Raw genomic sequence first — 18,318 nt, forward strand, 5'->3', positions numbered from 1 at the left:
AAAACGAAGATATTAATGGAACATTATTAGAATAGAACATTACGTATTTTGGGTCAAAGTATGATCTTGAGTAGCTTATTAAAATGTAGCATTCCACAGACACCAAATCATCTGCCTCTGGTCTCCTTTTAAAAGTGTAAAATGTAACATTAAGTAAGTAACGTTGCAGTGATCGTTTTGCAAGATTATCCACCCACTACAAGTAGTGCACAAAGTGCACCTCTGTGATCAGTATGTACGGGTCAAGAGGGAAGTGGTTCTTAAGTGTAATATATGTGAAGCTGCCTTTGGACTCTAATAATAAAGATACAGTAAAACCCACTTCTGCTGTAACATAAAGAACTAACATTTCAGCAGGTACTTTGTATACTGGACATTTACTCTAGTCATAAAACCGCTGACGCTAGTCAACCAGCTGAGGGCGCTGTTGTCCTCTACTCTGTTTTCTTAACAATGTCCAGTTCTATTTAACTTTTGTTAGTCAATATCCTTTAAATTCTCATGTTCATTTCTATTTCCATGTATTCCATTACTTCACCTCGTCGTTCAGCCTGTAAAGTTTTGTTGTTGTTGTTTTCCTTTTCCATCCAGGTCAGTCGTATCCTGTACAGTTTCTCCACAGCCTTTCGCCGTTCCTCCCGCCCGGTGGACACGAGGGACACGGCGCTGTCCAGTCTGCCCGATGGCGACCTCTACACCTTCACTGTCTCGTTGGAAGTGAAGGAGGACGATGGCAAAGGCAACTACAGGTGCTGTGTCCACACACAGACACACGGGTACACACTCTGGCTAAGCGCAATCCTTCTCTAGGATTACAAAAGGCGCGGGCATATTCCTATCACATTAAATGATAATTAAACTCATTTTTATGAAAGAAGAATGATGATGGTGGTACATTAGAATTTCATTATCTTGTGCCATTATGTTATTTGTTTCAAAAGGCACCTGTGTGAATTGCACCTGAAATAAACGCATACTGTGTGATTATCAGCTCAGGATTGTCTGTATCACAGATATGTTGATGGTTGGAAAGATAGGCTGCCTGAGTACTATTTAGCCAACTGTTATTGTTTTTATCCGTGAAGACTGTAAAGCTTATCGACACTTTAAAAGTATTTTTCTATTTTCCCGAGCCATTGTGTATTGAGTATTTTAATGATGGATTTTCATCTCCTGCGCGATAAAGTGGCCCAATTGCTGTTTTGAAAGTACTGCAGACAACCATAAAATATAAAACTCTGGGAGGACGTGAGGAAAGATGTGTCGTGTTTTATCTTGAACTCGGTCAGTCATATCAAGGTCCTTAAGATTTGGCAAAAAAGAATTGTATTAGGACACATTAAACAAATAATAACAATGACATAAACTCTATGATCATCAAGTGAAAATGCACTAAAAATTACTTTATATGTCACAGCGCAATAATATACAAGATCTTAATTGAATTACCGCAATTTCCTTAAGTTTATGTTGACCCCCCCCCCCCCCCCCCCCCTCTGTTTTCCCCCTCTACAGTCCGGTGCCCAAGGACAGAGATAAATTGTACTTCAAGCTTCGACAGGGTGTTCAGAAGAAGGTCGTTGTTTCAGTTCAGCAAATGTGCAACAAGGAGCTGGGAATCGAGAGGTGAGGATTACTGTAAAAACAGATGATGCATGACAATGTCCTAGTCGCCTTCCCCGGGGGGCGGCGCGTGTTCGTGAAGGTGTTTATCACCAAATTTTCACGAGCGCTTTAATCTTATTTACTGTATAGTTTAGGTTTTCCTCAGGAAATCTTGCACTTCCCTTTCCAGAAGTGTGGAATTTGCCAGACATCAAATGTGTACATATCTATCTACTCTTCCACTAAGGCTTTTCTTTTTGTGCTTGTTTTTTATATATGGTTGGCTTAACTTCCTATACTTTACAAAGAGACTTGCCGTTTCATCTATACTGTCGCCGTTACCACCAGAGACCGTAAGGCAGCTGGCTCAGCGAGACAAATGAGCTTAACTGAAGGCGTTAATTATGCAGAGCTCCAAAAACACTGCTCTAAACAGGCCGGGTATTCACACAGCGTAACGAGTCTATGGTCTTGTTATTAACTTAATTCTGACAAATTTAAACAACGACTCTCCAGATGGGGCAACAGGTTTCACAAGGAGACCTACTTAGCAGTCAAATATTGCAGAGGGGAAACGATAAGATCAACAAAGGAAAAAAGTCAAATGAGATAATAACGGCCTCACAGAGGAATCATTTTCTGCCATCGCTCCTTTTTAGTGTTTACATGTTCTAGCAGCACCAAAGAACTAGGTCATCTTCATCTTCTTCCTCCTCACACCTCCTTTCGCTATCAGACGGAGACAGACACCTGCCCTCTCCTTTTATTTTTAGCCTCTGTCGGAACCCCCATTGTGTTCAAAGCTGCTCCTGTCTGTGGGGCACGGCCCGTGATCGACAATGATTTACTCTTCTTTTTTTTTTTTTTGTAAAACAATTGGTATGGTTCCTATTTTTTAATTGTGGTCTTTCACATGTCTTTCCATTCACTCTTTATTCCTGTAAATATTGCTTCGCAAGACACTTGACACTTGTCTTTAAACCGATTCCTCTGAAGGCCTGTGTTATGGGTGGGTTCATTATGAATATATTTTTGTACAATACATTTCTGAAACTGCCAGATTCCCATCCTGACCACTTGATGGCACCTACAGCCCAAAGCTGAAGGAACTTTACTTTTATGACTTGGGATTATGTTTGGATTGGTGTGATGCAAACTTCAAACTGCTGCTTCAGTGTTGTGCGTAGATGTATTAAAAACAGAAGCTTGCCTGTTTATATATTTTTGTAACTTTGCCTATGCCACCCTATGTTTTAGGGCTGCAGGAGTGGGGGCCTTTCTTGCCCTCAAGAAGTTTAGATATCCTCTGCTTGATCCTTTTTTGAGGTTTTTTTTTTTCCTTGTTAATTGTAATTTTGGCAAAGGTAATATATTGATTACTTTTTTTAATTTACCAATGAGCAACACTGGCACTTGAAGCCATTCAGTAAAAACATATTTATATATTTCTTTCTCAGGGGGGTAATTTCATGGTGTGTTGTGCCCCCGTTATAATGTTATGGGAAACCCTGGGGTAGTTTGGCCACGTGAGCTGTTTTACATATTCCATATGCTTTCTCATCCAAAGAAGTACTTTGATTCACTGTGCTGGGGACTGCAGCCTGTAACTCTGCAGCGGAATTAGTGGTTATTGATTTGTGATTGTACCTCCTGTGTCTTCCCTCTAGGTGTTTTGGGATGCTGCTGAGTCCAGGACAGAAAGTCTGCAACAGCGGCATGCATCTACTAGACATGGTGAGCAGAACTCACCTCGGCTAATTTAACCTGCCACACCTGAATTAGCATATCCAGAGGAATGGATTCGAAGATCAATAATCTTATTTATGCACTCCAATTAAAGGAATCCTTTATCCTTAAAATGGCCACTTTTATATGGTCCCTGTGTGTTACCCTGAATTTATATTTAATGGTTTCATTTCATCTCATCTCAGAAATTCTGGTGAGTAATTGATGGTCATAAAATGGTAATTTGAAGTCTGAAGTCTTCGTTTGCTCCTGCAGTTTTTTTTCTTTTCCTACCAATTTGCCAACCAATCAATTGGGTTCCTGTTCAAACTCCTCCGCTCTCCTCACTGGCTACCGGTGGCTGCCCGCCTCCGGTTCAAAACACTGGTGCTCACCTACCATGCTGTGAATGGATCGGGTCTAGCTTACATCCAGGACATGGTCAAACCCGACATCCCGACCCGCACTCTCCGCTCTGCATCTGCCGAACTTCTTGTCCCTCCCTACTGAGAGCAAAACACTCGACTAGATCACGACTGTTTGCTGTCCTTGCTCCGAAATGGTGGAACAAGCTCTCTGAAGACACCAGTACCACAGAGAGCCTTCAAACTAAAGACACACACCTTCAGACTGTGCCCAAAAACATTAAACAAATTGTAGACCTTAAAATTGTACTTATATTGTCACTTGTCTATAGCAAGTTGTAAATCGGCTTATATAAAAGCGTCAACTAAATGACATGTAAGGTTACATTTACCTGTATCTATATTTAACATGAATCATTTAAAAAAAAAAAAACTAGGACATAATTCATGCATTATTATCTACACAGACATCAATGGGGAAGAGCTCTGATGGGAAGGCCTATGTGATCACTGGAACATGGAACCCCAACATGGCCGCCTTCCAACTGCTAAACGAAGACACGCCTAAAGGTGAGGGGACATATTTTCTCCCTAAATCCTATTCTATTCTATGTAACACAGATATCCAATGATTTATATTGCTATGAAATAATTCAAGTTGCAGTCATATGTCACCGAGCAAAGTCAGCAACCGGTCCACTTTTAAATAACCTTTTTAATACTTAAAGTAAATTACAACAATGCATAAAGGCATGTTGGTCAAATGCGTGAATGCTGATGTACAGTTCCCTTCTGTGATGACTATATTGCACGTAAAAGTAATTGATTAAGTGACAGTTTGCAGCATTTACGATCTGTGTCAAGCCGAACCCACCAGTCGTTTTACTGGTCATTAAAAAACACCCAAAGCAGGACTTATTTCCATACATTGTTGTCACGTATATGATATGGAACTGCTCAAGGTCAAGTCTGAGAATTATGCCGTGCTTGTGTTGGAGCCTGCATGTGATAATTGCCTTCACCCAAACTCTAGCGTAACATGCAGCCTGACAGCTGTCAACTCTCAATCAAGGGAGGAATGGAAATAAAAGATGCATTTTGAGAAAATCATTCTTATGCAGTTCACTTCACAGTTCTCTCTTCTAGCTTATAGCTACGCAGGTCTTTGTGCATGATACATTTTGCATGAAGAATTAGGAGATGTTCAGACTGCATCTCTCAGCTTGCCTCCACAAATACTTTACAGCCTACAAACTAGAGCACTTGGCAACTTGCTGACTCAAAGAGTCAAAGCAGTCTAACTCATTTAAGTCTGTCAGTGGAAAGCACTCGAACCTGCGCGCGCGCGCGCGCGCGCACACACACACACACACACAGAGCTTTCTCGTGTAAATCTACAGTACCCACATTCTGACAAACAAACAATTTAGAGATGCTTAAAAGTTAATGATATTATCCATATTATGATATAGATAAGTGAAATTATTTTTAAAAGACACGTTTTGTTGCATTTTAAAGGATTGGGCACCAGTTACAGTGTTTGATACATTATCGTGCATTTCAGTGTAGAACTGGTGGTAATAAGTGGAGGTTTTAAAATCAGCTGACTTCTGCATCTGGTATATGATATGTAGCTATTTATTAGGGGAGCCCGAAGAAACAAAAGATATGTCTACATTTTTGGCCAACAGTAAAGTATTTTATGTGTCATCAGTTCTTTCTCAGTACAATACAGTTTCAATACAAACAAGTGCCTGATATTATCAGAATTGCTAATCAGAATCTATATTAAGATGCTGGTTGTTCATTTCCGTCCTCCCAAGTTGACACTTTTTCACCTAAAGTAGCAAATGCATTTATAAACATCAGTTGAGAAGTAAAAGACATTAATATTATGTTGTTATCCACTAGGGGGCGGGGCTTCCCCGTAGGACACATGGAGGGATTTCCTGCCTCCCAGTGGAGGCCAGTCAGATGAAAAGTGAAATCTCCTCAGCTCACAGTTGCATTTAGGGATTTCTAAATTGTTATTCTAGTATTGTATGGAATGAAGTTTGACTATGTAATTTAACAGTATCAGGTAGGTAAAAGTGCTTCACAGCCTGACATTGAATATCTAAAGTATCTCCACACTGTAAAGTATCTCCACACTGACGTTGCTTGGCGCTGTGTCTGCTTCGCTCCAGATAAGCAGGTCTACATGACCGTGGCGGTGGACCTGGTCGTCACTGAGGTGGTGGAGCCGGTACGCTTCCTGCTGGAAACGTTGGTCAGGGTGTACCCGTCAAACGAACGCTTCTGGTACTTCAGCCGCAAGACCTTCAGTGAGACCTTCTACCTGAAACTCAGACAGGTATCTGTACCAACGCTGACGGCCGCCACAGAACCTGCATCCATTTTCTGATTTTGCATCTGGTTAGGATCTTGCTGGTTCACTGACACAAAGTTTTGTTTGTAGACAGTTGTTTCAACTGTCCATGACTGTCCATGTTCCCTGTAGAATGGGGGGGGGGGCAGGGCAGTCGCAGCGTTGTAAAACACTGAGCAGCAATTCAATTTGATCTCCTATGTGTGATAGATTGTTTGTGTATTATATATATAATATATATATATATATAATGGTAGATAATAGACTTATTCTGATTGTGTCTATTATCTACCTAATTGTTGGTTTTAAGTGATTTTGGTTGCCCAGAAATGAAGATTCTTTTGAATTTCATCTGATTGGTTGAGAGTTGGATAGTTAATATCTTAAAATAAATAAGGGATTGCTCCACCTAAGTTAAATTTATGGAAATAAATACTAAACATGATATTCTTCGTCAGTTTATGAAGCAGTGCCTTTGAATCATTCTGTACTGTAATAGGAGCAGTCGAGACCTCGGCCATGGAAAGGTGTCAGCCATGTTGATTTCACAAGGTTATTTAAGTCAAGTTTATTGACATAGCCCAACATCACATATGTCTCAAAGCGCTTCACAGCCCACACCAGCTTTACTTCGAAACCTGGTCTAAGCTCTCCACAAAGACCAGGGAAATGTGGTGCAGCTTTGAGGAAGTGTGGAGAGGAGGAGGAGGTCAGAGCTGGCATCCGGAGGCATGGTGGTGTGTCAGAAACCAGTCAAATGCTGTTCCCCAGAGAGCTGAAGCACTTGATGGTATCGAGAGCTACAGATATATTCTCAAAGATGTAAATGTTGCCTCATCAGATTTCATTCCTCTCTTTCCATCTGTGTATCTCCCACAGTCTGCCTGCCTCTCCTCGTCAAGCTGGTGCGTCGATGCGCAACATGTTATTCCCTAAACTCTGTGCTAAACTCCAACCCCGTTCTGATGCCCGGCAGCCGAATAATAGTCGCCACAATCCCCTGATGCAAGTTAGGTTGATGGCACCGAGAAAACAAGATCCTAGAAACTCCCTCTAGTGTATAACGGCAAAGCCCTTTTGAGTTTCCTCACAACTTGTCTGAGTAAGAAGTGCTGAGAGAGGGAGTGAAGATCTACTTCCCTCCTAGCAACACAAGCACCCCGAGCTTGAGCAGTTGCTGCAGGTGCTTCAAAATGACAGTTTCTCTGCTGTTAAAAGGCACATCTCCTTTTGTAGGCCGTGGGGAGCTGGAAAGTCAGTGGAGTGGGGAAGCTTTGGATTGTAGGGAGCTAATAAGAGGCTCCGTCTCATTATTGGCATGTGGGTAATTAACAGCGGCGGCCTGATTGCCCCTCTAGTTATCTCCTCAGTGAATGGAAGAGTGTTGGACTGGTGCTGTGGTTAAGAGTTAATTAAAAGATAATATTGTGTGGAGGTTTTTGTGTAGGATGGTTTTAAGAGGTGATACACACACAAAATATGTTGCTCCATTATATTATGATATATATTCAGTCTTTATTTGGTCAAAAACTGTCAAGTACCAGGGAGACATTATCTGTGTCAACTCCTCCTTTTTTGTGTGTGCACATAACTGGAAAATATATTAGGCATCTGCTTTACAGGGAAGAAGGCTGAATGCTACACCGCATGTGTCGAATCCAAGTTAATTTCCAGAATAAGTCGTGTCCAGACAGGACAGGGTTGATTCTACGTTATTTAGACTAAGAGCAAGAAGGAATAAAACAAATCTAACGAATAAAAAGTCACTTGCTTGTAGGCTCTTAAGGTAAAAGCTGAAATATTGAGCCGACATTGAGAGGTTGTCCTTGTTTTATATGGTAACAACTTTTGCTTTTGGTGATGTTACAAAAGAAATACACTAACTGTCCGGTTATTTAAGGAGATACAATGGTAATAAATACAATTTATAAAGTAACATTAAGGATAAATTACTGTTATTTCCTAATGTGGGAACGAACAATTTGGAATAATTGCCTTTATCTTATTAGAAATCCCACTGGTGAAGCTGTTTTTCACGTGTGTGTCTGGTCCAACTGTCTGTCACAATGTTATTAGTCTTAATAATTCACCCTCTTGGGTTAACAACCCCCCCCCCCCCCCCCAAGCTATAACAAAGCCAACATCATACCTAAGCCTCTGCAGAGTTTCCCTTAAAATAGACCAGGCGTGATCTTCTCTCCCATTTTTCACTCATCACTGACTCAAGTTAGTCATTAGACACCACGCAAGCGGGCAGATCGATGTAGCTCATTGATCCATTCCACCAGGTGCAGGAGAATCAACAGATATACAGGAATGGAATAGACCAGAAATAAACAACAGCAGTTTATGGGACCCAAGGTCAAGTCCGCTGGTGTTTATGTTCCCAATGCATTTCTTCAGTCTGTTGTTATGGATTTTGGATTTTTAGTTGAGAGCTGTATTAAACACATGCCACAACCTGAACTACAACATGAAATTGTTGTTGTGATCATTGATATAAAATGTTCTGGTTCATATGACTGCGTGTTGGCTGAAACCTTCGTAATGGTGCCATGGAGTTTGTAGTCTTACATGTTGAATACAAGGTGCTCAGGGCTCTCAAGCCTTTATATCACCTGATTGACTCAAACGGGTAAGGTGCATCGCTGCCTTGAGACAATTTGTTTTTGAATTACTGTACTTTGTTGGCAGCTCACATGCAGCATGTATAATGGAATGACTTTGCAGAAAGAAAGCATCTCTGTAGTAGCTGGTAGCATCCGATGCCATATTTATCAAAGAATTCTAATACTTTATAATTAGCAACATAAAAGAGTTTCTAAAAGCATGTAATTATTTCCACTTAAGATGAGGTGTGTGTGTGTGTGTGTGTGTGCGTGTGCGTGTGTGTGTGCGTGTTTACAGCAGACACCAGAGAGGTTGGGTCAGAGCGATGCTGTTTATGAGGTGGTGAGTCTTCAGAGGGAGGCAGAGAGGAGCAACGAAGGACGACTGGCCCCGCCCACCGAGGAAGAGGAGGCTGATGAAGGTATGGATGTCTCTTTTTTTTTTTTTTTTTTCTGTGTCAGGCTCTGTCCTCGTTTGCTCGGTTTCTACCCCTCTGACTATTTGAGTTAATCATATACAAGATATAATAGCTATGCCAATGACATAATCACCAATCCTGCAGATTCTATAAATCAGTGAGGCTTTCGCTGCCTGTAAATGAAATGACAGAATACCGAAATTCTTAATCAGAAAGCCTAGCCAGGATAAATATATAAATATAGGTATAAATATGTAGGCAGATCTCAAAATAAGTTTTTTTTCCAAATCATGCATGTTTCAAACATTGCATTGCGCTGTAAAAATGGCTGTCTTTAATAGTAGAGAAATACAAATCATTTCTCTACCACAAATAGCTTGGCAGAGGGAGCATTTACTTCCTTTTACAATCCTTTACAGCGTTTTCTTTGTGGCATGAACACCCTTTTCCAAATTTAGATTTAATGTTGAGATATTCAGTCTAAAATAGTGGTTTACCAACACGAACCTTTTGTGTTTTTCACGCTGTGATATTGATTGGCTGATGTGAATCAACAGTGACGGTTCATTTTCTTCAGGTACATAAACTATAACTATATTTTCCACTCAATATTACGGCATGTATGCCACAGGGATGGAAGGTAATCCGCAATATATTTAAAACCACCAAAACTGACTGTTAGACCCCAAATGGTTTGCAAACATGACCCAGTTCAAGCCCACTAATATAAACCGTGCTGGCATTTACACCTGACTACTGGCTCGGCTACGCAGCTGTCGCAGATTAGACCTGGTCGCAGCTCGGCTTAATGATGTCTGTTCGAATAAAGGTTCGCATTTTTCTCTATTGTGTGTGTGTGTGTGTGTGTGTGTGTGTGTTAGACTAGATAGACACATCCTCACCTCACTTTCAATACAAGTTGGTGGAAGTGAATAGAAGTGTACACCAATTTAAACTACTGGCAAAGCGTGTAAAACTTTGCTACATCGTATCTTTACTATAACCTCTATAAGCAACTCTTGATCATCTCAGGCACAAATCTGTCTCCGGGCGAGCAGAGCTTGAACATTGTTCTCAGCACAGAGATTCAAAAAACTCTAAATAATAAACTTCAACAAAAATGAGTTTCCACTGTTACATCTCCACTGTCTTCAATGCTACTGGATTGTTGTTTACAGAACAAACAGAATGGTATACTCTCCTAGTGGCGATGGGAAAGGTGTCCATGTTTAAAAAAAAAAAAATTATTTAGTAGCCTCTCTCACATCTTTGCAGTCCTTTACTCCTAAGCAAAAACTGTCACCCAAAGTCAGGAGTCAGTTGCCAAGGCTGGCGCCGATGGCTTTCAAACTGCACTGGGGGAAGCTTTTAAGAGTGCACTTTCTATAATGCACGCCTTCCCCAGGGCTGAAAATTGTAGGCGCTCAGCTGTGTGCAGCTGAAGGTCAGCCTTGTTGAAATGTACAGAAATTAATACACTTCTAGCATAGATCCCACTGTAGTGAGCATACACACACTTTCTGCAATGGGGAAAATTGCCCTGAAGCAGACGTCTTTTTGGGGTTTTATTTTAATATCCTGCAGACTTTTTGTGATTTGCATTGTGTTTTTTTGTTGTTTGCCCAAATATACAAACATTCATGCAAATATGCATATACAGTGTGTATATATATATATATATATATATAATATATATATATATATATATATATATATATATATATATATATATATATATATATAGTTTGCCCATACAAAAAATAATTTATGGATCAATGGAAATGAATGCGACAGGAGATGTCAAGAAGCCACCAGCTCATGCAACGGCCTCCATTCTATTTAAGGTAAAAACAATTGCTAAAATAAATGCAATATATCATACATACAGCTTATTTCAGGAAAGGTTTTGAAAAAATACAGCCGGGTGAAGGACATTGATTTTCAAAATGAAGGGCGTAAAATACATAAGAATAAAGTCAAATATTAAAGGTAGAACATCTTCATGGCACCGGTAGGTCATTTCTGCTGACTTTAATGTAGACAAAACCAATCCACTAGTGGCTTCAACATCAGAGAGATCCTATTTGAGAGTAATCCTAGAGTGAATTCAAAGCCCTTCTCTAGATTAAAAGGTAACCGTAATTGTCCTCGCCTTCACAGTTTGTTTCATCACCTGGTGAGTTGTCAGTAGCATTGGACTCACGCTTCCTCGCCACGTGGCCTCAGCCAATCTGAGGACCGACGCAGCAGCTTTGTGCTGGGCCTGAACCATTTGAAAGGGCTCATCAAGCGTTTATAAAGACCCGAAAAGCTCTTGCTGAAGCTGTAAGGTATTGGAGCAAAGCAGCTGCATGTTCATGAAGAAAATGTCTTAACTCTTTATTTAATGCCAAGGCCTCGGTAAAGGCTTCAATGAGAGTGACTGCCAGCTTTGGAAGCTTTTGTGGGGGCTGTTGCAGTTAAGATTTATTGTTGCGATATCAGTGAAATCTAAGGCCAAACCCTGAGAAGTTCATTGACGCAACGGTTTTCTTGCCCCCATTTATTCTTACAGTACATGTGCTGGAACGACTCTTGAGTCTGTGTGTGCAAGGATATGTACGGGTATAAGTTCCGCTCTCTAGCTGCAGACTAAGCCAGATGGTCAATTAGTGCTTCTGCATCTAAACACAAGTGGTTGGCTGTGCTGATTGCCTCTCGTCTTCCTCAACAACCACCAGAATGAAGAACGGCAATAATGGGAAGTGTAGACGCTGCTACTCCTTCCTCCATTTGAGTCTGGCATCAATATTAACAGGTTTTTAAATGTGCAATACAGAGTGCCTGGATCAAATAAAAGATATTCGAGACATACATCCCATTACAACAGAGTGATGTCTCTGTTCTTAAAGAATCTCCTCCGTGAGGGGAATTTGATGTGTCCTGTTGTCTACATTCATGCAGACAATGTTGAAGGTCATGTTTTTGTTGGTGTTAGCACTGTTTTCATGTGGGCAGAGGTTACAGATACCTGGAATGAGCCATCTGTGCTTGAAAGGTATTTTGATATCTGGGTGTGTTTCTGTTGCGCGCAGATAGCGACAGTGAAATCTCGAGTGGGACAGGAGACGTTTCCAAAGACTGTCCTGAGAAAATCCTCGAGTCCTGGGGAGGACTCCTAACCAGATGGTAAGGCTTCAAAACAGACCAAGGGACTAAGCAATTTGGAAAATGAGTAATTAAGATGTAGATCTCTCAGTTTGATTATGGACAAGAAAAGGAGATGAGAATGGAGAAAAATGAAACGATGGATTTGCACATAGCTCGACGGTCTAAATGTAGGAATGGTACACATACAAATTTGGAGTTTAGAAGTGATTGGTGAAATTGAGAAAACATAGATGGAGGGAATGTGGGAGTTGGGGTGGGAGTCTGAATATATTCGGAAACCCCTCTCAGTTGATGCCACGCCTCCTATGTCAGATCAAGGCCCAAAGTCTGAAAACACAATCTGAAAGTGAAAAAAACATAAAATCTGCAACTTAAAAATATAATATCAAAAATATTAAATATGTACAAGTGAAGAATGGAAAAACTGAGACTGAACTTAGTTGAAGCTATATTCAACCGAAAAATACATTTTGTCTACTTATTTTTATTTTGAATACATTGTTGTATGTTAAAGACCAAAGCATTTTTTCTTCTTTTTTTTCTTTTTCAAACAATCAAAACTTTTGGCCTTGATTTGGTTCCAGAGAGATGTGGTACCATGATTAAAAATGTAGTTAATAATATCAATTACCTGTACTTGACAGAACACTGATCAATACTGAAGTTAACACTTTGATTTCCGGGTGTTTGAGTGAGGCAGTGAACCCGTAGCTGCTTTAGTGAACATGCAGCTCAACCACAGCTGGAATCTCTGGATGTATTTGGCAGATTCCATTGTAAAGGTGTATACCAGTGTGAATAATTTAAGCAGGTGTTCAATCAACCCAACCTGGCCTCGATCAGAAGTAAGGGTGAAAAACATAATGCATTCTTGTCTAAATATACTTTACTGAATAAGTGCTTTGTTATTAAGACAAAGTAGTATTCCTATGAGTGCAACATAAATACTTAATACTTATTTGTAATAGGCGTATAATATCTGCACTTGATTGACTCGGTTGGGCTCTACCCTTCAAAATCATGATAAAATCTGTCAAGGTGCACTGATATCTAAAGTGGCTGTATTGAATGAAGTGAGATTATGAAATAATGGATTACCTCTGTGTGGTGTGTATCAGGCATGGAAACCTGTCCACTCGACCGAAGGGTTTGCCCTCGTTGGTTCGCAGCGGCATTCCCGAGCCACTCAGAGCTGAAGTCTGGCAGCTGCTGGCCGGTTGCCACGACAACTACGACCTGCTTGAGCACTACCGTATCCTCATCACCAAGGTAAACACACACACACACACACATCAGGGAGGGACAATGCTAATAAAAAAATGGCATTTATATTTTTGTTGTTGAAAGTATGTGAGGTGTTTGTAGACTGAACATGCGGCTTCCGTTTCATAGACTGACGTGTGGGCTGAAACGCCAACAGGCGGATATTGTCTCAGCGCTGGATAGAAAAAGGCCTACTAACAAAGTCAAGAGATACTCTTCTCTTCTGTCCTGTATTCATGACACGATATAGACTTAAAATATGGAAGACAGTGTTTATATTCCATTAGATTAACTTGTTTGCCTTTCGAGATCTAAATCTGCTGGAGCTGGAGACATTTCAATGTCCGTAGTGCGAACTCAGAACTATTACAGCTCAGGTTCCCCCTTCAGCCTCCCAGGGAACTTGGCAAACTTCAAATTTAAGTTTAGGACATTTAGCATTTATACTGTTTTATATTTGTTAGGCTTGATTTAAGGTTGTGCGGTCTTTGGATGGATCAATGTATTTAAAATACAAATCATGGATTTAAAATATTTTTGTTTACTCCGAAGAAACGAATATATAAGCGTAAAGTCAAATTAACTGACACTTTTGCCAATTGTCATTATTGTCATTATAGATGCTCTATTCTATTAAAGAAAAGACAAACATAATTTTTTATAATTTTTTTCTCTAGAATTATTACTCTTTTAATTGTACATGGCTAGAACAAAATAGCTGAATATGTTCACCAAAATGCGCCAGGGAGCACACATGGAAAGAAGTTTTAAATTGGATTATTATTGAATTCTAACTGTGTGGCAAACTAACAGTTACAAACCTTTATTGTCCTTTTGTCTCATTGTCAATCAATAATTACAGGTTTTAGAGTACTCGTTTGCTCTTCATTTCGAGTTACAATGCATGAAAAGGCATTTTTATCTTTTGTAGATCACGTTCAACTCTAATCCGGTGAATATTACTTTGGTTTGGTTTGATTAGTTGTATTGCCTTAGTTTCATGGAATCAGTATTAATGTTTTTTTTCATCTTAGGCATTGCTTTACTGTTTTTAGATCCAAGTAAAGCAAAGTGTTCCACTTGTTATCACGCTGTTTGGTGAACCACTTCCGTGACCCATCTTTGGATGTGTAGCGAGTCAACGTTTGTTGACTAGTAGGTAGTGTGATAAAGGCCCTGCAGAAGTAATAGGGGGTGATATAAACACAGAAAGCAAACATAGATTTATGCTTTTATGGTTAATGCAATAGTCTTTTTCTCTCTCTCTTTTTGACGCATAGAAGCAGGCACCTGCTGCGATCAATGAGAATAGCGAAAGAGGGGGCGGTAGATGGAAAGAAGAGAAATGGGTAGAGGAAAGTGAAGTGTGGACCCATAAATATGAGGTCGTAGTCACTGGGGGAGAATTGGAGAAAAGGAAAGTGTGTAAACATCAGGAGCGCTGGCAGATTAGAATCTTTCCTGAGTCACATACCTTCAGTTGTTTTTCAGCCTTACTGAGTAAGTTTCTCTTTCTCTCTTTCACTTTCTGTCACCGTCTTTGTTCGTTAAATTGGAACCGTTTTTCTCTTTGCTCTTCATGTTGCATCCCCCCCCGTCCCCTCCTCTCCTTTGCTCTCCTTACCTCAGGCCAAGCTTTGGTAGTTCGGTGCATTTATTCTCGTTCTGTTTGCTGGGCCGTGCCCGCAGCCTCTGTCTTGCTGGAGTTGTGATGGTATTGATAGGCGGGTGGCCGGGCTATTAATAGCTGCGCCAAATGAATGGAACTGAGGGAAGATGGAGGAGGGCGGGAAAGAGGGAAGAGAGACGGCAGCATTCAGGGCGATGCGGAGCTTATTAATGTCTGTTGTACGGGCTCAGTGACGACGTTAATGCTGATTGAATTTGAAGTTATTGGGCCGTCGTCCTTTATGGAAGGGGTATCGGTGTCATAAATCAGCAGTGTTCATGTGTTTAACCGTGTGCAGTGTTTAGTCTTAATCCTACGTCACCGAAACATTTCTCTTTCCTGTATTTTACTTGGTGACTTATTTTATTTTTCATTTTGAGTTATGAGTTATTCATGAGAACAAAACACATTATCCACTGATCATCAGTTTAATATGTTTTTTTTCAAAGAATTTACAGCATCGACATGCTGGACCCAAAAGGGTGGAAAAAGAGTCAAAAGGTGTTTATTTTGTTTTACATTGTTTGAATAAAACCAACCTTTTCTTGCAGCTGCTCACTCTGTCATTGTGAAGTCTTTGGAACTGTAGGCTTTAGGGACTTTAGAGACTGTGGTATCAGACAGCCTGAAGGAAACGTCCTACCGCCCTATATATTTTATTTTTAGGGATGAATCCTAAGCACTTATTCTCTAATATAATTAATCAAGCCAGCTCACTGAAAATAGGTAAACAAATGCAGCATATGCGGGGTCGTCGTGGCGCAGGGGTAGAGAGGGTGCGCTGGGAACCACAAGGTTGGTGGTTTGAGTCCTGTATGTCCCATGTCGAAGTGTCCCTGAGCAAGACACCTAACCCCTAATTTCTCCCCGGGCAAAATGTAAAAAGCCATGGGTTAAAAATGTAGTGTAAGTCGCTTTGGATAAAAAGCGTCAGCTAAATGACCTGTAATGTAATGTAATATGCTGGCAAATGGCAAGCTTTTGCGTCATTGGTAAAATATCTGTCTCAATGTGATTTATAATGTGATTCATATCACTCCATGTGACATGATTTTGAGACACAGATTGTGAGGATAGTTTAAGAATGTTACAGTATTAGAATATTGAGTCCCGGACAGAAAAGACATTTCATCCCCTTGATAAAAATTGAGCATCGAAATGAGGAAACATTCACATTAAGAATTCAATCAATGGAGGCGTTAAACTTATTCTATTCATGACTGTCCCGTAACTTTGATAAATGACCATATAATTCTAACAAACAAACATAATGTAGTCCCTTTTAAAAGACAGTGCGGAGACTATATTGATCTTGTCACCTCTCTCTTTCCCAAGGTGAATCTCACTGGGTCGGACTAACTCACTGAGCATTTAGCGGCGTGTGGCCCGTGGCAGGCCAGCTATCATAGAAAGCGAGTGTCATGTTCAGTGTTGTACTGCTCTCATTTACAGTCATCACACACGGAGTCACGAATACACACTCTCCCCCACAGACACTATGGCCGTGAGGCATCGGAGACATTCACCAATGCCTTTTTTTTCCTCGGCTGGCGCGGCACCGTGTTTGGGCTCAAGGTTGGGGTGGTCCGGCGTGGTCGCTAGTGACATTTGAACAACCTTTCCGTCTCCCTGGAGCCGGACAAGCCCAAGGCGCGCTGCCTCGCTTGAACCGACAGCTTAAAGAACCTCAGCCAGCAGTTTGCCGGGCCGCCGTTACTGAAGACCAATCAAACTCGCGGCGCAGCGAGTGTGTTAACGGGGGGTCAGCATTTCTCCACAGGTTCGATGGCTGTCGCCGGAGGCCTCGGGCAGCGGTTTCATCACAGCAGGCTGTGCGGAGCCTTGTGCTGTTGCTAAAGTTGCTTCTGTATTGTGTATATATACTGATTTTAATTCTGATAGAGCACCATTGATGTTGATGGATGTACGTGGTTTCAGGAATCGATGTATGGGCCGGAAAAGCATATTTCTACATAAATCCTTGATGTTATTTATTATTGTTAAGTCTACAGATACCTAGATATCATATTGTGGCCTCGCTGTCTTTTGCTTAGGGACTGTGTTGTGTCTCTGCAAAGGGCCCCAACCCCTGTACTTCATCTTGATGCTTATTTGGACACATTATGACGGTACGATTCATTTTCAAAAGATTTTACGTGTCTGTCGTTTTTTTAATTTCCCTCCTGAACTATGCTGGAATGTGACTGGAACCAGCTCACCTTAATTCTTTACACAGCATATAATGAAATAGAGGCGCAAAGTAGACCGGGGCTGTGAGGTGCTTTGCATTTTGATGTTGAATCATATTGAAGTCAGGCGCCAGCTTAGCGATGACATTTAACGCCGGTGTACAATCAAAGGTAGCATCAGCCATGCAACCAGGCTGGAATAATACTACACCCACGCCTGATAACCCACATACAGATACGCAGAGTACAATGTACATAACGTAGGCTACCATGGTAACTGCAGGGGTCTATGGAGTTCTTTCAGGTTGAAGTTGTTTCCATGACGAGTCCTTCTTTCATCTTTGTCTTTTAGCCTCTGCCTCAGTTCATTAAGTACTTGATATTTAGATAATTGGAAACTTGAGTCGGTGGCCAGCTGATTGGGAATACACACTTTCCAACCTTCCTTTAACAACTGCAGTCACTAGGATAGTTTCTTCATAAAATGAGAGGAAGAGATTGATATTGCTAATAATATACATTATTGGGATTACTTTTTGTTCTTAATGATACAGCACATCTCCAGTGTGTATGTACATTGATTTACATATTGCTATTGATGGACGAAACCTTGGTAATGCTGATGTCAAATTAGAAAATGAAACCCTGTGTTTTTTGTCTTCAAACATTAACATTTCAATGTTTTAACCCATTGCTGAAAATACTGTATGAATACATACACAGAGACCCGTCATGCAAATATATAACATAATTCCTCAGTTGCGTGCCGTGCCACTAGTTTGAGGTCTCCCACCATTCATGGATGGAAAAAAAAAAATCCTTGAGGAAGGTCTTGTCAATCAAAGCCTCTCTCTCTCACACACACACACACTCCCTTCCCACTATCCCATGCTGCATTACAGTATCTGTAGGGAACAGCTGCATTGGATGGAGAATATAGGTCTATTCACAGCACC

The 18,318-nt window shown here is 40.7% G+C and overlaps 1 protein-coding gene across 2 annotated transcripts in view; it reads left to right on the forward strand.

The window, feature by feature from the left end:
- rabgap1l (RAB GTPase activating protein 1-like) overlaps positions 1-18,318 on the forward strand; it is an 85,845-nt gene that overhangs the window by 8,128 nt on the left and 59,399 nt on the right. Inside the window, exons 6-13 of one of the 2 annotated variants that reach the window (XM_040185380.2) lie at positions 592-749; positions 1,516-1,626; positions 3,273-3,339; positions 4,163-4,265; positions 5,882-6,048; positions 8,971-9,094; positions 12,166-12,259; positions 13,360-13,510. In XM_040185380.2, coding sequence (XP_040041314.2) covers positions 592-749; positions 1,516-1,626; positions 3,273-3,339; positions 4,163-4,265; positions 5,882-6,048; positions 8,971-9,094; positions 12,166-12,259; positions 13,360-13,510 — 975 coding nt within the window. The remainder of the gene's footprint in view (positions 1-591; positions 750-1,515; positions 1,627-3,272; positions 3,340-4,162; positions 4,266-5,881; positions 6,049-8,970; positions 9,095-12,165; positions 12,260-13,359; positions 13,511-18,318) is intronic. The other variant, XM_040185381.2, reaches the window with a different exon arrangement.

Source organism: Gasterosteus aculeatus, chromosome 8 (genome assembly GCF_964276395.1).
Source record: "Gasterosteus aculeatus chromosome 8, fGasAcu3.hap1.1, whole genome shotgun sequence".
NCBI classification, from domain to species: Eukaryota; Metazoa; Chordata; class Actinopteri; order Perciformes; family Gasterosteidae; genus Gasterosteus; species Gasterosteus aculeatus.